The following is a 22,760-nucleotide window of genomic DNA, read 5'->3' on the forward strand; positions in this document are numbered from 1 at the left end:
GGGCACTTGCAAAAATTTTGAGAATTTGCAAAAACTGCGGGAACTTGCAAAAACTTGTTGGCAGCTTTTCGAGCTTTTAAATGACGTTCACGTCACATAATCACGTCACTTCATAACGTTCCCATGGCTGCGCTTGTGTGAAGTAAATGTTACATTTTTCAACTTTCTTCTGAAAAAAGATATATGTGATTTTTGCTACGAAAATCAGGGGATTATGAAATCATGCAAACCATGCATATTTTGCATACGGAAATCTGCCATTTATGCTGCAAAAGTGCAGTGTATTTGAAAAAATATATAAATACGGACTTTCGCTGATTATGCGTTTTTCTGGAGGGACTGGGAAGCGGCGTGGTCACATTTTCTGGAAGGTTTTGGACAATAAATCTGAAGCGCCCCTTATTAAGCTTATTCATCAAATCATTGTAGATATTGCTTGTGAGATCCACCAATCAGAGAGGCTCCTTTATTTTAAAAATTGAATTTCCTGATTCAATTAATTGAGCATATCTAGCGTTTTTCCGTGGGTGCTCGGACATTTTCAGTGGGTGCCTGAGCCCCGGATAACACCCCAGAATTAGCACCTATAAGTATGTTTAAAACTTTACTTTCATAATAAGGTTCACATTTGCATGAAATTGCCCTTCTGTTTTTAGTATCTCTGAAGTTGGTTCCGGTAACCAGTACACTGTTTTAAACAGATGATGAAGGCTACATCATTAGTTTTGGTTTTACACATGTAACTTTACAGAGATTGGTCATTACTTATTTGGTTTAATTGTAATGATTCATGGATTTTCAGTTTTGGTGTCTAAATTGCTTTTTCACTACATAAATGATGTTATTTACTAGTTGTACTGGCTGTATTTAGTGCAAATGTATGCAGTATTTAAGCAGATCTTTATTGTCTTTGTGCCAGCACTGGTATCTGATAATTATATATTTAAGAGATTATTCCCAATTGACTAGATTTAGCGTGGTTCAAAGCGGTTTAGAGGTGTACATTTTGTCTGTAGTGCCGCTAACAACTTTTCTGTTAAACTAGTTTCAAAGTAACCTCTCCAACACTCGCCCCAATACTAATCTCAAAATTATTTCCCATGATCGTCAACACTTTTAATGTCTAGTATGCAAATTGGGATGTGGCCCTAAGCTGCTTGTCGATGTTTGTACCAAAGATCGTTTGAGACCCTGGCAGGCCGGATAGAACGACCACGAGGTGACCAAGAGGGAATAATTACCAGCAAATGAGAAGATAAAAAGGTATAGAAGGTGCCATGTGACTTTAGCTAACTGCTGGTATCTGGGGCTCCAAGTTTATTAATGTGCTCGCTGGCATGTTGGTTGGGGTGAGGGACATAAACGACACACTGTTCTCTCACAGTAATGTCCTCATTGGCAGCTTGTGACTGTTCAGGCCCTCATGCTCATAGACACACGCTATCTCGCTTGCTTGAATGAATTTTACGCATGAATTCAGCCATTGTGTGCAAGAAAAAATATTTTTATCAGAATGCCCACTGCTATTTATACCCACAACACAATGGTGCTTCTGGTGGGCTCACGGACCTTCCTGAACATCTCCACCCGGCCACCAGCCTCACAGATGCCCTTCCTGAACATCTGGATGGGATAAACTTTTTAAGTTGGGTTATAATTGGGTAAAGAAGATGTTTCGGGACATCTCCTGCTATTTTCCATGTGTAGGCTTTGGGCAAAATAAACCCGATAACATTTTCACATCCAGTCTCCTCTAACGTTGTGACAAGACGGTGGAAGAAACGCAATTGGACAAATACAAATGAGTTAAGCGGCCCCGAGACCATTGAACATTGTTTCTGAAGCACTTCATGAGATTGTTTTGTTTTTATTGTATAATGCATTAATGCTAATACCTCTGTTGTCTTTCGCGCGAGTTCGTCTGCATGTTGACTCTGTGTTGCATTTTGCCGTGTCGCTCTGTAGGATTTGTTTGTGGTTTTATCCATTCTGTGTTTGCAGATGTTTGATTGAGGATTATTTTATGATAGTGTGCTTAATGGCTATGATAAGGTGTGCTTGTGTTTGAACCGTGCCGAGCTGCTGACATCATAGCAGGAAAGAGACTCAAATCCCTGCGCATGCAAATAAAACAGGCCGACAATAAAGGTGGCAGAAGAACAAGGTGAGCTGTGATGAGTTTGTCTCTCTGTCTCTCCTGGGCTTTAAGTGGCTTTTGGGATGAACAGAAAAAGCGGACGAGAGAAATGCTGAGTTATCTCTGTCGTGCAGCTCTCTGGCTTCTGTTGTTTGTTTGTTGGGTAATCCAGTGGAAATGAAAGGTGCTGCCACACACTGGCCTGGAGATTACAGCATCACTTTTGTAAACGTGCCACGAAAACACAACACTAGAGCTCTGAGCTCGGCTTTGTTGACTCTCGTTCTCTGTTTTTTTCCCTAAACTTTCCAGTATCGTCCCAAATGATCAGATGATGACACCAAAACAAGTGGCATTTTATAATTGAAAGAGTTCAAATTCAAAACCCTCTAAGTGCATCAGACATGTTTTCTTGTAAATGAGCATCAGGCAATGGGAATAAAATCTCCACTACTAAAAAAATCTTTAGACTCTCTTTACTTAAAAAGGGAAAAAGGTGCAAAAATGTGGTCAAAATCCTAATATATTCGATAAACCTCTAGCCTGGTTAAAACCAGACCATTCTTACTAGTAACGGAGTCACAGTCTGGCAAAGCTTCATAGACGACATAATTTCCAAAGGGGCGTCACCAACGGACCTCGCTCAAATGCACCACTACCAGAGGGCTCATCGCTCTCGCTAAGACCCATTCGTTTAGCCACCAAAGTCGCAAGCTAGCATATCAGACTTTTGCTGATAACATCGATAACATCTTTTCTAGATATGAAGGGTTCGAGTGTTGTTCTTTGCTTGGGTTTTAACAAAAAGGTTAGATGATTCGAACGAGTGATGTTTCACACCTGCTTTACAAAATCTGCTTTACCGTTGCTGCTGCGCTGTCGTCATCCTGTAAAGCCCACCACAACGTTTCTGATTGGTGCCGCGATTTCTCGGCATTAGAAATGGGCTTGAATGGCCTCTTTGCCAGACTACTTGCAGAGCAAATCTAAATTTGCCGGAAGTTTTCTTGGTTTTCACAGGCTAATAAACCTCCTTTTACCAGGTAAAAAGATCTTGCCCCTCGACATGTGCATGCCGTCATTCACCCAATTCATCTTTCATGCACTTAGAGGACTTTGCTACTCAATCATTGTGGCGTTTAACGGATTCTGACAAGACCATGATATTTCTGAATGGTATTACTCCAGGATTAAGTGAATTTAATAATCCCTGCCAAGAGCATTGGTTAAATCTTTTCCCGTCAGCCTGTAAAAAAAATGCCAGCCAACACCAGAAAGTTTAATGCCTTCCAGAAAATTATCTTAAATATATAAACATACAATATATCAAATAAAACGTTTCATCCTAGCTTCGTTTGTTCTGTTTTTATCACCTGCCAAATATGGGTAGGTTTCTTCAAAGATATTAAGATAATTGCATTTTTTTTAAAGGACTTTTGTTAGAGATCAGATTCAGAATGATGATCAAAACATACATACCGTTTTATAAGTTGGGTAAAAGCCCCACCTTGTGGATACTAGCGGAAATATAGATTGCCGTAAAAACTCGTCATTGGCAGGGATGCGTTTTCTCTTTAATGGAGGGGAAAGAGTTAATATCAATATTTAATTTTTGACGGTGATGGTGACAGGCGATTCTTTTCAATTCTTTGTTACCAATCTTGTTGTAATCGTGGCCTGTAAATTGTCTCAAGTCATCTGCCAAGTGTGGGGAAAAAATAGTTGTAGGTCCCGATGCCAGAGCTGTAACGTAGGGGTTTGCACTCCAGACACATTTATTATTTGTATTTATTAATGCAAATATGAATACAAATAGAACATGACCATTCAACAACACAAGTTTGTAAGTAAATTACAAAATTAGATGTTTTATTTTTCAATGTATACTGTGCTGTGTACATACGTTCTCCATCTGACGTCTTTGCTTAAACAGGGTTGGCTTTGTGAACTCCTGCGCTGGAAAGAAGATCCGTCCCCGGAGAACCGCACGCTCTGGGAGAACCTCTCCATGATCCGCCGGTTCCTCAGTTTGTCCCAATCGGAACGTGATGCCATATACGAGCAGGAGAGCAACGGTGGGCAACAGCATCACGCAGACAGACCCTCGCATATGATGCACATACCCACAGATCCACTGCAGGTCAGTGTCAAACAAACACATGCTTAAATACTTTAAATGCGGGTAAAGTGTTTACTTTTTAAAACTTTATGAGAATTATTGATGAATTCATCATCAAAAAATAAAATAAAATGAGTTTATAATGAATGGTTAGCCTTTGTTTTTAGACTATTGTTTTTTGGCGAAATTATGTCTAATCTCTTTTGATCACTTGAAGTTTTTGAGGTGTTTTGTGACTTTGTGAAACACCTGTAATTCTCTCTCTCTCTCTCTCTCTCTCTCTCTCTCTCTCTCTCTCTCTCTCTCTCTCTCTCTCTCTCTCTCTCTCTCTCTCTCTCTCTCTCTCTCTCTCTCTCTCTCTCTCTCTCTCTCGCTGTGCAAGTTAAACAGTCATTAGCCACACCATTCGTCTGTGTTTAGATATTAAAGACATCTGGCTTTTTTGATAAATTCGTCACTATTCAAAATCCATATTTAATCATAAAAATCCCCCAAGTTCTTCCCGGTTACAGCTGCATATTTGATCACATATTATTTTGTTTACTCGCAAACATATGGTCAATCCAAGAAAATGGCATGCGGCGAAGAAAAACATTTTGTCACTTCTATTTTCACCACTTAAGGCAATGAGATCTGCTCACGGCTGGGGAGGATTTTAAACATTCAAAGTTTTCAGACACAAACTGTGGCATAATAAAAGCAATAGCCACAGGAAACTTACTGCGATTACAGTGACTTTACTACGGTTAAAGGCTAGAACGAACTGATAGGTGATATCGTGGTTGTACTATACTGTAGTTTGTTTTAATAGTGAGATGTCTGCCAAGATGAGAGCATTTTAAGGCCTTAAGATCCATTCACACCAGAGATAATAATTATAATGATAACGATCTACACCAACTAAATATAACCTTATGTTTATTTTAAGCTCGCTCGTTGCAGTTTTGCATTTTAAATTTGTGATCGCTTTAAATGTAAATGTATTTTGATTGGCTGTCAATTTTTTGTCATGTATCAGCTGAAAAAACAAACATTATATAACATCCCAACAATATTGTTCCTCTGTATATTTATTAATATAGTTGTGGTGTGGATTGTGATTTATAACACAATTAATTGTTTTCTCTTAATTTTAAACTTGATGGAAAGCATTTAAGAAACAAACTTTAAAGCAAGTCTAAAATTGTTACAACAAAATGATACCTTTGTGATATCACAATTATTATTTATCTAACTCAGTTTAAATGTTCTTAAAAATATAGATATATATTAAGGAAATGGGTTCCTTGCTAAAGGTTTATCATATGTGGGGGTCCCTTACATCAAAAATTTGTAAGATTGTTCACCCAAAAATGTAACCAAACCGATCAGAAGCACCATTCACTTCCATAGTATTTTTTCTTACTATGGAAGTCAATGGTGCTTCTGATCAGTTTGGTTACAAACATTCCTTAAAAACATCTTCCATTGTTTTCTTTAGAACAAAGACATTTATACAGGTTTGTTACAACATGAGAGCGAGTAAATGATGACAGAATTTTAATTTTTTGGTGAACTATCCCTTTAAATCAATAAGTTTACTTTAGCTTTATTTACTTCATACAGAAGTCTTGCTGAATAACAAACTCAAGTACCATTTATTTGTGTCTATTGTATTCTGGCGTCTTTGATACGTTATCTGGAGCATGTTGTGCATTTGTTAAAATGTTATCACGCATTGCATGTTCTCTTGGGAATTTTTCCCAGCTGCATGCTACAATGCCCCAAACTCACAAACAATGGCACATTTCAGAGCTAGCATGCCATAAAGCAATGTGAAGTTGGTCTATACATATATAGACATACAGACAACGCAAGTACCCAGACTATACGTCTCTCACTTGTGCATTTTGCACATTGAGTTTTATTTATCTGGTATTTGAATAGGGTTTGATATGTAATCAACAGTGCTGCTTTTACTATGGTAATATTCTGATGAGCTGGTAAAACTACAGTAAACTGCAAAAAATGACTTCCTTATTAAGTATTTTTGTCTTCAGTAGAAATATCTATTTATTTATTTATTTATTTTAAATAAATAAAAAATAAAAAAATAAATAGATATTTTTACTGAAAACAAGACAAAAATACTTGTCTTGTTTTCAGTAGAAATATATATTTATTTATTTATTTTTATATCTAAAAATTCTCAATAATTCTCAATTATAAATCAATAAGTGTAGTTTTTAGACAAAAATATACAATTTAAATGAATTTGTGCTTAAAACTAGCAAAAAAATTGGTTAATCGAGTAAGAAAAAAATATCTTGAAATAAGTTTACTTTTTTTCTAAAACACTTAATTCAAGAAAATGTTCTCACCCCTTTGGCAGATTTTTTGCTTGTTTTAAGCACAAATTCACTTAAATTGTATATTTGTCTAAAAACTAGACTTGTTTTCTTAGGTCATTTTGCTTATTAAGAAAATCTTGATTTAAGAATTTTGTACTGAAAACAAGAAAAAAATACTTAGCAAGAAGTCATTTTTTCAGTGTAAATCCCCAATTTTGAATTATATGTGCTGATGGGCCAGATTAATATAATTTTATTCCTGAGTAATTTCTAATCTTTTATTTCAATTTCATAACATGATATATCATAATATAGTTATTTTTACTAATATTTCATTGGGACAGTAAAATTGTATATTATATATTTAAAAATTTCCCTGCTTTTTGTGGTTTTAATTTTTTTCTCTTTCTACATTGAAGCAATGAAATGTATTAAAAAAGTGCTTTACAAATAAATGTGATATGACTTAAATAACAATGTGAAGAAAGGCATGCACTGCAAAAAATTACTTTCTTACTTAACATTTTTGTCTAGTTTTTAGTAGAAATATCTAAAAATGTATTTTCTTGACCTAAGAAAATAAGTCTAGTTTTGAGACAAAAAAAGTATACAATTTAAGTGCTTAAAACAAGCAAAATTATCTGCCAATGGGGTGAGAAATTTTTGCTTAAATTAAGTGTTTAAGAAAAAAGAAAACTTATTTTTTTATCTTTTTTTTCTCACCCCATTGGCAGATAATTTAGCTTGTTTTAAGCACTTAAATTGTATACTTTTTTTTGTCTCAAAACTAGACTTATTAGACTTATTTTTGCTTGTTTTAAGTTTAAATTTACTTGAATTGTATATTTTTTGCCTATAAACTTATTAAAAAGCATCTTAATTTAAGAGTTTTTAGATATTTCTACTGAAAACATGACAAGAATACTAAGTAAGAAAGTAATTTTTTCCAGTGTGTGTTTAATTCATTGAAATAATGTGTACACTTATTTAATTATTTTCTCTTTATTTCAAACTTGATGGACAGAATTTGAAACACACACCTCAGAGCAAGTCTAAAATAAAACCTAGATATTATTTAACATCTAAGTGAAAAACAAAATACTCAAAACAGTTATTTAAATAATAAATATTATATAATACTTATATGATAAAACATGTAGTTGATAACCATTCAGTTAACAGTGCTGTTTACTATTCACTAGCATAAACTACCAGTTAAAAACTTGGAATCACTTGACTAAAATGTTTACTGTGATCGTAAAAATCTTTTAAACTGAATGTGTATGTTTGAATGCTTGAAATAATTTTTGTATACAAAAATATAATTGTGCCAACATGTAAATTTATTTAATTAAAAGAAAAAAGATTTAGACTGACAATTGAATATAAAAGTTTCTGGAAAATTAAGCTTGTACATTTTTACTGAAAGTTGACACGCAGTCCGTTTCTCTCTTCCTTGTTACTCTCAGGCTCATCAACAGCCCCCCTCTCAGCTCCAGACACCTCTGCCCCTGCCACACCCATCTCAGACTCCTCTATCCCAGCAGCCCATGCAGCAGCAGCAACAGATGGGGCCACGGCTACCACCCCGACAGCCCTCCACGGCCTCGCCCGCAGAGACTGAGGACGACAACCGAAGCAAGAGTCGCCAAGGCAACCGCATCTCCATGGAGGCGCTGGGCATCTTGCAGAGCTTCATCCAGGACGTCGGCTTGTATCCGGACGAGGAGGCCATCCACACCCTTTCCGCACAGCTGGACCTGCCCAAACACACCATCATTAAGTTCTTCCAGAACCAGCGCTTCTACGTCAACCACGCCGGCAAGCTAAAAGAGACGCCCATCGGTTTCCTATCCAATAACAACAACAACAAGGACGAGGGCCTAACGGACTTCAAAGAAGGCGAGCTTATCACGGAGCTTGATGAGAGCGTGCAGACCAACAGCTCCATGTTCTCCATAAAAATGGAAGAGCACATGGTGCCTGAAGCTCACGCTCCGTGTCAGGCCCAAACTGAGCAGGAGGCTAAAGAGTAACACTGGCCTCGCGGACCTTTCATTTGATTCTAGTATCTCTCTCTCTTGTTCTCTTTGCCTCTGTCTCTGGACTTTTTACACAAGACTGAATTATACAGAGGTCATTCACCTTCACGATTTTGTAAAGCGTGTATTATTTCACTGTAAAGACTCATTTCAATGATCTGCACAATAAACTATGTAAAACAAACCCAACAAAAAAAATCTTTACAGAAGGAACCAAGTTTACCAGAAAAATTTATATTTAGTCATTATTTACTCAGCCCAGTGTTGTTGCGAACCAGACGTTTTAAGACGTTTTTTGTAAAGAATATCCTGGTTGCTTTTTCATTTCATGAAAGTGAATGGGGACTGGGGCTGTCAACATGTAGTGATCCATAATGACTTCGGATACTGTGGATAGTGCGTACTGAATTAGAAGAAGTACATACTCATTGACCATTAAAACAGTACATGAAATTCATCATCCTAACAACAAGCAGTGTTGCGGATAACGCATTACAAGTAAATAACGCATTACAACTTTTTTTCTTAAAAAAGTAAAAAAAGTAACGAATAAAGTAACGCATTACTTTATAAATGTACACATTAACTCTTTCACCGCCAGCGTTTTTAAAAAAAGTTGCCAGCCAGCGCCAGTGTTTTTCATGATTTTCACCAAAGTTTAATGCCTTCCAGAAAATGTTCTTCTTTAAATATATAAACATACAATATACCAAATGAAAGAACAGACCCTCTGCTTTCAAACAAAAAAACCTGTTTCATCCTTCCTTTAGGGGTTCTTTTGCAATCAGCTTTTGAATATGGGTAGGTTTCTGCAAAATCACCACATTTTGAGCAAAAAGCAGAGATAATTCCATTTTTGTGACGGACTTTTCATAGAGATCCCATTCAGAGCGATCTTTAAAACAGACACGGACATGCAGCAGCTTGCCATAGGGCAATACTTCCGGGTTTAAAAAGATGCGGTCACCTGGTGGATAATAGCGGTATTGCGGAAAGACGGAAAATCTCGTCATTGGCGGGGAAGCGTTTTCTCTTAATTGATGAGATATCTCGTCAATGGCGGGGAAAGAGTTAATATTTGAGTTACTTTTTTAAAAAACTAATGCGAGTTACTTTTCTACGGAGCCCCTAAGGGGACATGGAGCAAAAATTAAATAAAGTTTAGTTTCGCATGCGCACGTGAAACTATCGCATGTGCACATGAAACTATCGAGTTTAGTTTTGCGTGCGCACGTGAAACTATCGCATGCTCACGTGAGAACTAAACTTTAGATTTTTTAACTCCAATGCCACCTTAGGGGCTCGGTACTTTTCATTTTAATTCATTTAAAAAAATTATTTATTAAAAAATTATGTGCGGAATTAAACTGAATGTAGTCACGTTTGAGTCAGAAAACGGAGATGGCAGGCCAGAGCTTGACATTTTTGTGATGGAAATATGCAATTTCTTAATGCAGAACTTCTAAGTCATAAAACTGAAAGAGATCAAGCCTTAGCCAAGTATGAAGAAATAACGCAAAAGTAACTTATAAGTAATGCATGTATTACTTTCCATGAAAAGTAACTAAGTAACACATTTAGTTACTTTTTGGGGTAGTAACTTCATATTGTAATGCATTACTTTTAAAAGTAACTTTCCCAAACACTGCCAACAAGCGAGTCGTTAACTTGAATGATGTGAGAAATGTTTTACTTATGTATTTGCATTTGAATAGAGATGCGTTAATGCTTTCCGACATTTTTTAATATGATGACGCCCCTACTTCTTCTCTGTTGGGTGACTTCTCTCCCGGGGGCTCACCGGATAGTAAAATGTCCATCGAATGCACACTTGACGTAGTAGTACTGTTTTTTGCATACTGTTTTTCGAATACTACTGATTTTCGCCTACTATAGTATGGAAGTATGCAATTTTGGATGCAGTGTTAGAATCCAGACTTTTCCTCACAAAAGCGTAGAAGTTTGAACATATAGGGGCGGTTTCCCGGACAGGGTTTAGGTTAATCCAGGACTAGGCCTTAGTTATATTAAGACTTTTAAGCCGTTTTTACAAATATAAAAAAAAACAATACTGGTGTGCATCTTGAGACAAAACAATGGCACTGATATTTGTTAAGATAAGTCAGGGCAAGATGTTTTTAAATTAAGTTAGCTTAAACATGCATTTTAGTCTGGGACTAGCATAAGCCCTGTCCGGGAAATGTTTTAATGAGGATTTTATGATACTTTGTTTCAGTCTGGAGCAAGAGATCCCCAGTTCCCATTCACTTTTTATTACATGAATAAAGCAGCCAAGAGATTCTTTAAAGAAATGTAAGAATGGCACATGGGTTCAGAATGACATAAAGGCGACTCAATAATGACGAAATTTTAATTTCACAACTATTTCTTTCGATCAAAGTATGTTTTGCTGTGGATATTTGCCGACTGCACTTCTTGTCTGTTGTTTTTACACTGATTTTGAGCTACTGATTTAAAAAAAGGAAAGTCAATGGCGTTTGATAGACTTTGATGTTTACGTGTGATGTTAACTGGATTTTTTTTAAAACATGCATGAAATCGGAGAAGAAGAGGAGACGACAAAGGCCTTAATGGTAAAATACTGAGTCGAGCACTGCTGGCTAATGAGTAAAGAAGATTTACTCTTGATCTATATAACCTGCAGGTAAACCGTTAAAAGCGGCTCAATCTTGTTACTTGGTTTGAAGAAATATGAATCTCTCTCTCTATATATATATATAGACATATATATATTAATTGTAAAAAAATTATACAGTCTATGCCAACAAATGCCTTGTACTATATATGGCACTGCCGATGTTAGATTATTTTGCAAAACTTTGGTCACTGTAATATCTTGAATTTCCACCGTTTGAAATGTGAATCACAACCTTGTTCGTTTCTCATCGTCCTGCATTATTTATTTTGGGGTTCATGCCGTCACTGGACGCTTTTCATTTTACTGATCTTTTTCTATTTGGAGATGTAATTTTGATGGGCAGTAAAATCAGAAGTGTCTTAACGTTTTAAATGGAACCATGTGCTTTAACGGTTGCCTAAAAAAAGTGCTGTACGTCAAGCAACTCACGCTACAAGCTTCACAATTACTGTCGTATGCAATTTTTACTATCATGCAAATAAGCTTAGGTAAATGACTAACCTATAGACCACCTTAGAGAGATGAAAACATATGCAATTTGTGTGAAATCGATGTTTGCAATGTGTCTTCCTTCGGTTAACAAATTCAAAGCTATTCCTGTAAAAATACGATGTATAAAAAAAGTGTTTCTTTTTTATGAGTTTATTGCAATGAGATCACCAGTTATTTTGTTACGACTGACTGTTTTATATGTGTTACTTGGTTTCTTTATGCAGAAATGTTCTGACTAGGAGTGGTAACTGATTGTTAATGACACAATTAAACTGTTTGTATTGTTCTCCAGAATCTTTGCGTTAATATGACGACGCATTAAAGAGTATCCACAGGTTAGGGCTCTTTGGAAAAAGTCAAACCACTTGCTTCTTTAATAAGAGATGCTCTCCCGGGTGATGGCTGGATAAAGTCGTATTATAAATGTGTTTAAGGGTAAATAGACAGCAGGTGTTAAAGCTCTGATAGTGAGTTGATCAGCAGGGATTGGAGGTGTAAAACTGTGAAGGTGTGTTGACTTCTCATTGAACTCCAGGTGATGCTCAGAGCCGGATGTGGAAATCTCTCTGGCGGAGTAACGTCTGTGTCTATATGACCTTTATGTAATCATAAATGAGTTTTCCCTAAACACTGTAACCCCAAATTATCACCCAGGCATAGGGAAAGACAAAGAGTAAAAGAGCTGACTGCAAGATAAGGGTAAGTTGTACAACATCTTATGTTTCAATGCATATCATGCAGCACTCCATGCAGTTTGGTTTTACTGTACGTGGTGTTTTCTACAAAGGCCATTGCTTTGGCAACACTTGACCTTCATATGCCGTATGTATAGTGTACATGAGACAGGAGAGAGGATACAGGCAAGTATGTACATAACTGTAATATAGAAAATGCATAACTGTAGTTTCTTTGCTAATTTAAGCACAACCTGTTGTTGTCAGTCTGACAGCCGTCTAAACACAGGCGTTATTGCAAGTGGGGAAATAACGCGAAAAGATTTTTTCTTTGTGAAGTTTAATATTTTAATGTGTACACTAACAGGTCTTTCAAGACTTGATGAAAATGTTAAATAAAATAAAATTCCTTATACCATGGAGGCCCTCGACTCAAATGTTTGCTGTCGTGTGGTGCCGCGGGGTGTGTGGATTGAGTTCGGCTCGGGTTGCTCCTGACCGTTAAAAAACGCTTCAAAGATCAAGTTGAGCAAACTGCATTCTGCACTACGGCATTGCCTGGAGTGAGCTTCTTGTATTTAAAGACAAATATAATTGGAGATCTATGAATGTAGAAAATAGGTACACAAGAAACATTAAAAATGGCTGTTATTAGGGCAGTACCCTTTCAAAAAGTACAGCTTTTAAAGAGTTCACATTAGGATATCAGAGGTGTATGTTGATACCAAAGAGTTCCTATACGTATATCAGCGGTACACACTGGTACCAAAAACTTCATATTGTTAGCAAAGAGTGCATATTAGTATTTAAAAGGTACATATTGGTACCATTAACTTCCTAAAATGTATATTGGTACCAAAGAGTGCATATTAGTACATCAGAGGTACCTACTGGTACCAAAGAGTTAATGCATATTAGTACATAAAAAGTATGTGTTGGTACCAAAAAGTGCATATTAGTACCTAAACGGTACATATTGATACCAAAGAGTTATTTGGTATTAGTTTATCAGGGGTACACACTGATACCAAAAAGTTCATATTGGTACATAAAAGGACATATTGGTAGCAAAGAGTGCATATTAGTACCTAAAAAGTACATGTCAGAACCAAAGAGTGGATATTAGTAGCTAAAAGGTATGTGTCGGTACCAAAGAGTGCATATTAGTACCTAAAAGGTACATATTGGTAGCATTAACTTCCTAAAAGGTACATATTGGTACCAAAGAGTGCATATTAGTACCTAAAAGGTACGTATCGGTACCAAATACTTTATATTAGTACCTAAAAGGTACGTAGCGGTACCCAAAAACTTCATATTAGTACCTAAAAGGTACGTGTCGGTACCAAAAAGTGCATATAAGTACCTAAAAGGTACGTGTCAGTACCAAAGAGTGCATATTAATACCTAAAAGGTACGTGTCGGTACCAAAGAGTGCATATTAGTACCTAAAAGGTACGTATCGGTACCAAATACTTCATATTAGTACCTAAAAGGTACGTAGCGGTACCCAAAAACTTCATATTAGTACCTAAAAGGTACGCGTCGGTACCAAAAAGTGCATATTAGTACCTAAAAGGTACGTGTCAGTACCAAAGAGTGCATATTAGTACCTAAAAGGTACGTATCGGTACCAAAGACTTCATATTAGTACCTAAAAGATACGTGTCGGTACCAAAGAGTGAATATTAGTACCTAAAAGATACGTGTCGGTGCCAAATACTTCATATTAGTACCTAAAAGGTACGTGTCGGTACCAAAGAGTGAATATTAGTACCTAAAAGGTATGTGTCGGAACCAAAGACTTCATATTAGTACCTAAAAGGTACGTGTTGGTACAAAAGAGTGCATATTGTACCTAAAAGGTATGTATTGGTACCAAAGAGTGCATATTAGTACCTAAAAGGTACGTGTTGGTACCAAAGAGTGAATATTAGTACCTAAAAGGTACGTGTCGGTACCAAAGACTTCATATTAGTACCTAAAAGGTATGTGTCGGAACCAAAGACTTCATATTAGTACCTAAAAGGTATGTGTCGGTACCAAAGAGTGAATATTAGTACCTTAAAGGTACGTGTCGGTACCAAAGACTTTATATTATTACCTAAAAGGTATGTGTCGGTACCAAAGAGTGAATATTAGTACCTAAAAGGTATGTGTCGGTACCAAAGACTTCATATTATTACCTAAAAGGTACGTATTGGTACCAAAGACTTCATATTAGTACCTAAAAGGTATGTATCGGTACCAAAGACTTCATATTAGTACCTAAAAGGTACGTGTCGGTACCAAAGAGTGAATATTAGTAACTAAAAGGTACGTGTCGGTACCAAAGACTTTATATTATTACCTAAAAGGTATGTGTCGGTACCAAAGAGTGAATATTAGTACCTAAAAGGTACGTATCGGTACCAAAGAGTGAATATTAGTACCTAAAAGGTACGTATTGGTACCAAAGAGTGCATATTAGTATAAGGTACGTATTGGTATCTAAGGACGGTTTCACATTTGGTGCGATATTGGTATCTAAGGACGGTTTCACATTTGGTCCGAACCGCGGTACGCTTGCATCATCAAGCTGCAGCCGGCGCGTTCTCATGTTGCTTGGCAACCGCTGTAAACGAGAAGACGACAAGCGGGATTGACGAACTCCAATCAGAGAGATGATTTCTGAATGCCTCCGCAAAAATTGACTTCGGCGGACAGACCGCGTTGTCATCGAAACGACTTTAGTATGTTTGGGGCAGACAGACGCAAGTGCGTTTCTGTATTATTTCTTTGAAAACAAAACCAAAGGTTTAAAAAATAAGAACAAAAGTCAAGCAAGCATTCTATGCATTTTGTTGTCAAGGTAAGTGCACGCACACAAACACACACGTCTGTTTTGGTGGGACATTCCATATAATACGTAATTAACAGCGGTTCACTTCCGCGATTTGGTACGATTGCGCTCACATTAGCAGCGAACCGATCTGGAGTTCACATGAACCGGACCCCAGACCACCCTTTTTTTCGCGGGTGCGCACCCGAGTTCGGAAGACAGCGTTCACATCATCCAAATGTACCGAACTCTGATGTCAATCGAACCCGGGTGCGCACCAAAAGTGCTAATGTGAAAACGCCCTAAGAGTTTATATTAGTACCTCAGAGGTACATATTGGTTCCAAATGTATACATATCTGTACCTAATGGTAACTGGTACACCATTTAAACTGGTACAGCCCTAGTGACAGCTTGGGGTCATTTATTGGCCATTTTTATTTGACAGTGCAGTAGTATGGTAGTATACTATTCTATGCATACAGTAGTTACACTTAAGGGTACTTGATACTGTACCTGAATACTAACTAAAGCCTCAACACAAGTTGACAGAATAATAACAGGTTTTGCTTCATTGTGAAGTACACAACACTTTACCCATCAGCCCCTGAGACTGCACAGTGAATTACACAAAAAATGCAGCAGAACCACTAACAAAGTTATTATAATGATAGTGATCTCTGTTGAAACACTGCGTGGAAATAAAGTCACTGCGATCACTGACTCCAGCACGACAGATGATTTTATCCCTGAGATAGAAGTTAACATGAAATTGCACCTATTTATAATCATAAATTACACTTCATATAAATACAATCATATTTAGGGACAGCTTGAAACGGAGTCAGAGAATGTCAACCTGACCCAGGAACATGTTAAAGGACATCCTGTCACATCTCTCTGTCAATAGCTTGGTAAAATCCGTCTGGAGAAGACTGATGTAATGCTACAAATGATGAACCCGGTTGTTACAAATTGCTCTGCCATCTTTGTCAAAATCTGGGTCATTTAGAGAGCCTGAAATCATCAGTCGACCGGCTCGGCGATGTAACAACCTTATGGATAATCACGTTTCTTTCCTCATACTTTAAGCTAAATGCGGCTTTCTATCTTGCGTTATGTAAAGTTATCTCTCTGGCATCATTGTTAAACTGATTTTCTGTGAAGATCAAGAATGATGTATTGACTTTACCCCAGATCACATTTGAAATAAGGAAAAGCAGAACGTCTTCGTTTTATGAGCTATAAAAGACAGATTAATCTAATGCTCGATGTTACCGTCATTATTGTTAATCTTGTTTGAATTTATGGCTTTGTTTGCTATGAAAAACTTCAGTCTGAAGCTTTTTATTTCAGATATACACAAGCTGTTGTTTTTGGATCTCCTTGTTTTAATTGTATATCTCCATGTTGGAGGGTTAATGCTTCCCACACCTTCAGATCCATTTACATTTATGCGTTTGGCAGACGCTTTTATTTAAAGTGACTTGCACTGGATATATTTTAATATCACTGTGTGTTTCTCCAGAATCAAACCCACAACCTTTGCACTGCTAACACAATGCTCTGTATAGCGCAGTGGTAAAGCATATTATTAACAACGCTAAAGGTCATGGTTTTGAATACACATAATGATATAAAATGATGTAATATGCGATAATGTAATAACACATCTGGAACACGTACCAGGATTGCCATCTCTTAACACAAACATAGGAATCAAAACATACATTGACAACTGCATTTGGCAGTGTTGTGGTCGAGTCCAGAAAAAGCTGGATTTGGACTTGACACTCGATCTCCGGTCTTAGTCTTGACTCGTAATCGAGTTGGACTCGACAATAATTATGAATAGGCTATAAATCAAACTTTACAGGATCATATTTATCAACAAACAACTGTTTTTAATCATGTTGTGAGTGTGTTGTATAAGAGCACCAGTGACTCTCAGCACAGCTGTACGGCCTGATAAAACCTGGAGAGCCATCCAGTCCAGAACAGCCGGATAGATTCAAAGCTATAGTGCTCTGTCTCTGAGCACACATCTAAAGCAAGAGGTTTAGAGAGGTTAGGAAAACTGCAAACAGTACTTATCAGCCAGAATCACAAGATCAGATCAGAATGCCAAGTGTGCTTGCACGTACAAGGAATTTTCTTTGGTACTTGAAGCGTACACTTCTGAAGCTGAAACACTCAACAAAAAAATCGTTTCAACCCATGGTTGGGTATAAAATTTGGACAAACCCTTAAACCTTGTGGCTTAAATTAACCTAGAAAATTTCATCTAAACGTGTTTAAACAATCCAGCATTTCTTTAGTGTTCCAGGGCGGACGTTCAAATTTAACAGAAAGACACATAATAATAATATATTAAATTAAATATTATAGAGGAAATTATTACAGAGGAAATATATTTTATAAAAATATATATATATTTACAGAAAATGCAGCATGAACTTTATTATGCAAGTCAAGTTAAAGTAACAGAAAATATTTGTTGATATGATATCATTTTATTTTTTTACAATGTATGCAAACCTTTGTAATGGGATGAGTTGATATGTACAGAGTGTATTGTGGGAGCAATATTGTATAAGAAAAGCATGCTGCATGCATGAAACACTATATCCCACAATGCAATGCTCTTAAACCAGAAATCTAAAGAGCTGCAGGGATGATTTATTATTGATGGTACAATGTAGAAACAAGTTAGCATTTTAGCATTTTCGGTTTTCTCATCCCAGTCAATAGATTTTTTTAAATGGGTTTTTGGTTAAAGGTGCCAAAGAATGCCTTGATACAATATGTTACATTGTTCTCTGATATCTACATTGAAGGTATGTGGATTTATTAAGTAGGATTTGTCCCCAGAATGAAATGGTCATGAATAATAATGTTGAGCTCTGCTCTGATTGGCTGTTTCTCAGAGTAGCTCATTTTAGTAGCTCTGTGTGTGTGTAACAGGTCTTATGTTTGAGCCTGTATCAGATGAAGGTACAGATGTTGAGGAAAAATCAATAGTTTGGAAGTTGTTTATGGATGTTTCTGAGTGTTAAGTTTGTTTTTTCAGTATGGACCTGCAAAACGTAACTTTAACGTCAATAGTAGAACTTCAGCCTAAACACTAGCATATATCATTAACTAGCATATAGTGCTAATTCTGCGGTCCCAACTTTGTTTTTAACATTGGAACAACATTGTACTTAATTTAATGTATAATTAAAAGGAGCTGTCCGCAGTGTTTCTACTTAAACTAATCCCTTTTCAATTGCCTTTGTGTGAAGGGGTTGTAATCTCACATTAAAATGATCCACTTTGCGGGTTTTGCTATTACCTCTGAAAAAAATATTATTATTTTTATGTGAAAGTACCGGGCCGGATTTGGCGCGAAATCCAGTGACGTCACCTGCATGCGCGCTCCCGAGCCTCTCGCCTCGTCTACTGACTTTGCGCTCAACAGCGACGACACTGATAACAGACTGAAACGACCTGCTCCCAGCACAACACAACACGACTCCAGATATTGTGAAGAAAAAAAGTTATCTGCTGAAGCTCGTAAGGCCGAACGTGAATCGGATCAACTTCGGACAAAAACACGGATTAACATTGGCAGGGCATTTGAATTATGGAGAAACCTCCGCTTTGTTTTGGGTATAAAAACGGATTCGGAGCTGGCTTTCATCCTTTTGGACAGGTAAGCTAACATTACTACAAAGCATGTCAAATATATTTCGATTATGTGCTTTAGTTTTTTAGATGTTGTTTCGGTTTGCTAGCCTTTGCTTTAGCGTGTTTGCACAGCCGTCATCGATCGATGACGTAAAACTGCGGACGCGTTTGTTTGCGTGCGTCCGCTTTTTAAAAGTCTTTAAACTCCTACAGTCTGACATTGATTGAAACTGAGATTATACAGTGTGACATGGACTTAACTACGATATTGATCGCACAGTGTGGCAAGCAAAAACCCTAAAAGACTATTTACCTGAGTTTCCAGCATGTTGTGTGATGCTTTCTCCGGTGTGTTACATCTCAATCTGGCCGTCGCTCATGAGTTCGAGCACGCGCTTGTAAACTTATTGGTTGCAATCTGAAACATCACCGCTAGAGGCCGCTGTAAACTACATACAGCGCCTTTAATGTTGGGGCGTACATTGGCCTGTTCTCTTTTGACCTAACCTGTCTTAAAATAACCACCAGAGCAATGTTTGTGGTAACTGTGGTCTAAGCGATTTGAAAATGATGCACACATGCGTTGTAACGGCATTACCACATTGGCTGTGTATTATTTCCGAATAATTAAATGGCCTGTCATCAATTATTCCTTACTTATACTACGGGTCCATTGAATGCGTGAATCTGATTGGCTAATGAACGTTCTAAGGTGTGCAATTATTTTCTGGGAAACGCACGGCGAACGTAGTTCCAGGCCGCTCTCTTGACCGCATATCACTTCGCATAGTTAACTGTAATAACGGACTAACAAAAACAACATGACAGACGATTTTCCAAGACAATAACAGCGTTGTTTAGAGACGCACAGAGGTAGCCTCGTTCACACAATCTCTCTCGCTCGCTCGCTCGCTCTCTCTCTGTGTCTCTGTCGCTCTCGCTCTCTTTCTAATAACTTCATTAATAACTGCATTAGAATGCTATCAACGGCTCAAGCCTCCATTGCCAGCTTTAAAATTATGTTTTAGAAACAAGCAAGAGAGCCGTTGGATGAGATGCGGAAGAAGTAGTCCTACTCACAATAGCGATTCAAGTACTGTACAAAAACCGGACGAATCCCTTTAAAATATATCATGTGATCGATGTCTTGAGGTGTGGTAACCGTAGTATAAGCAAAATAATTAACTCTGGGCCTTGAATTATTGAAAAATAATGCACACCCGAAGTGTATCATCACCTTGGGTGTGCATTATTTTTCTAATAAATCAACGGCCCGTCAACAATTATTCCTTACATATACTGTAAGATCCTGGGTTAACACAAACTCAAAATATTTTCATGTTTAATTATACGAGTATTAACCCCCCTCGTGATTTTTAAAACTTTTATGTGTCTACTTGCTGAACAACATTCAGTTTCACTGGTTGGCCCACCAGGTTCAACCCAGAGAATTTGTAAAGGCCTTGGTCAAGACATGACCCACAGTCACAGCAATATATCGCCAGCTTGAAATTATATGGTTCTTTCTGACATTTTTGTCAAAATTTAGTTATTTACATATTTTTATTCTGTCACTAATTATTTACATTATGTGATGTTTTTTAAGTTGTGTACATTTTAGGACTTTTTATTTAAAAAACTAAAAAGGTTTTATCTACAAAGTTGAATGAAATGCAAAAATTTGAAGCTCAATTTCTTAAAACTACTCCGAATGTAATTCTAATTCTGTCCGTATATAGAAAATGTTACAGCATAACTTCATAATCGAAGCATACCTGAAGAATTTTGTGTAAATTTGAATGAATGGCATAATTAATTGTCATGTTACTAAATAAACAAACAAGTCTTTATTTTTTTGGTCATTTGACATCTGGGGTAATGGTGGTACACCACTGCTCGGCCAATCAGATTTAGGTTTCATCGTTTTCCGATCAGTTACTTCTAAGCCTGTGGTCTTTTCAGTGAACAAGCATTGCTCATCTCAATGAAAACACACCCCAGATTCAGTGCCTTATAAAAATAATTGAATTTAATGGAGTCATTGTACAGCACAACAGCATTTTACTCTTTTCTAAACCTCCGTGATAGATTTAAACAGGAACAAAGCACCGATGACCTTCTACAAAACAGGTCGGTGGAGATCAAGATATCATCATGCACAATATTTATCAGTACCGATCTCAAACACCTCCACTTTGCGGCTAAATTGAGATGTTGCCAAGCAACCGCATGGTATAGTGCCAGCAGCCAGCTTTACAGTGTCCCCAATTGTATCTTCAATCTCTCAGCAACACTTCCCTGTCTTTGCCTGTTTCTGTCTGTCCAAAGGTGTAGCACAAAATTACCTTACAAAACAAAACTGGTGAATGCATAATGATTTGTATGACACTGTTGTTTCTGTAAGTGCAAACGCATCACTTTATTCATGTTTGAGGTTAGGGAGTTTTTAACAAACCCCTTCTGCAGAGCAACACCCTAAAAACCACACATACGGCCCTTAGCATTATGCAAGTTTGCAAAAGGTAGTAATGTCTGTAGAAAATAAAATACAAATCTCACTATTATTTTTAAACAACTGTGCAGTCCTTGCTTTTAAAGCATGTGCATGCAGCAAAGACTCAATGAGAGATCCAGTGTTGGTTTGCTGATTTGCTTCTGCAGGAATGGTTCAGACAGAGTCAAATACTCCAAACAACACAACCATTGCTATTTACTCACTAGGTGTCCACTTGTTCCTTTTTATGAAATTTAGCTGAAGTGGCCTCTTATTATCTGGAGTACTAATTGAACCTATTTTCCTTTTCTAAACCTGTCTACCTGCATTCATTTTAAAGCAATAACTCACGGATGAACAACACACTCAATGCAACCACTCACATTGATGGTTCCACTTATCCGATGACCAAAACAGCAGCACCTCAAACAATTTCCATGTTGCACAATTTAATTACGACCATGCTGTTTTGAACCCTTCCGTTTAAACCTTTCATACAGTTCTTATAGACTGCAGAAATGAGATTTTTTTATGCATTTGACAATTTTGTCTCATTTTGTCTTAAAGGGGACATATCATGAAAATCTGACTTTTTCCCATATTTAAGTGCTATAATTGAGGCCCCCATGCTTCTATCAACTCAGAAAATGTGTAAAAGATCAACACAGTAACTTAGTTTTGTTAAACCATTTTCTGCAAGCATGTAAAAAAATAGATAATTGAAATTTAGTTCCCCTTGTGATGTCAGATGGGGATAATACCACCCCTTAATCTGCACTATCCAACCACGGCACTGCCATTTAGTGCAGAGATCAGCTCATTTGCATTTTAAAGGGACACTAAAAAGGCACATTTTTGCTCACACGTACAAAGTGGCAATTTTAACATGCTATAATAAATTATCTATATGATATGTTGAGCTAGAACTTCACATACGTACTCTGAGGGACACCAAAAAAATTTATTTGACATCTTAAAAAAGTCTTGTGATATGTCCCCTTTAAGGATGTCAATGATCGATCTCTATGGGATAGAATAGAGATAAATGGTGATGACTGAACCCAGCAAGCAATTTTGCATTTAAAAGGCATCTAATAGCTGTCCAAACACAGCCCAGAAGGCAAAATTTGGGCTGTCATTGAAAATTTAATAGACATCCAACCATACCCCAAAAATAAATTAAATAAAATGATGATGAACATGATGAAATATAAGACATCTCACAAGTTGTTATGCAAAAACAACATGTAACCAAATTCAAGTTTATTCTGGCTAGAAGTGGGCTACTAATAGCCAGACTATATTGGGTCTATAGTTAGCTGAG

General features: G+C 37.0%; 1 protein-coding gene across 5 annotated transcripts in view; it reads left to right on the forward strand.

Moving 5' to 3' along the window:
* Positions 1-12,065, forward strand: part of satb1b (SATB homeobox 1b) — a 65,041-nt gene extending 52,976 nt beyond the window's left edge. For all 5 annotated transcript variants that reach the window (XM_065298921.1, XM_065298924.1, XM_065298923.1 and 2 more), the window contains 2 exons: positions 4,071-4,277; positions 8,056-12,065. In XM_065298921.1, coding sequence (XP_065154993.1) covers positions 4,071-4,277; positions 8,056-8,622 — 774 coding nt within the window. In that variant the 3' untranslated portion in view covers positions 8,623-12,065. The remainder of the gene's footprint in view (positions 1-4,070; positions 4,278-8,055) is intronic.
* Positions 12,066-22,760: the final 10,695 nt, after the last annotated feature.

This window comes from Paramisgurnus dabryanus, chromosome 13 (assembly GCF_030506205.2).
Source record: "Paramisgurnus dabryanus chromosome 13, PD_genome_1.1, whole genome shotgun sequence".
In the NCBI taxonomy this organism is placed as follows: domain Eukaryota; kingdom Metazoa; phylum Chordata; class Actinopteri; order Cypriniformes; family Cobitidae; genus Paramisgurnus; species Paramisgurnus dabryanus.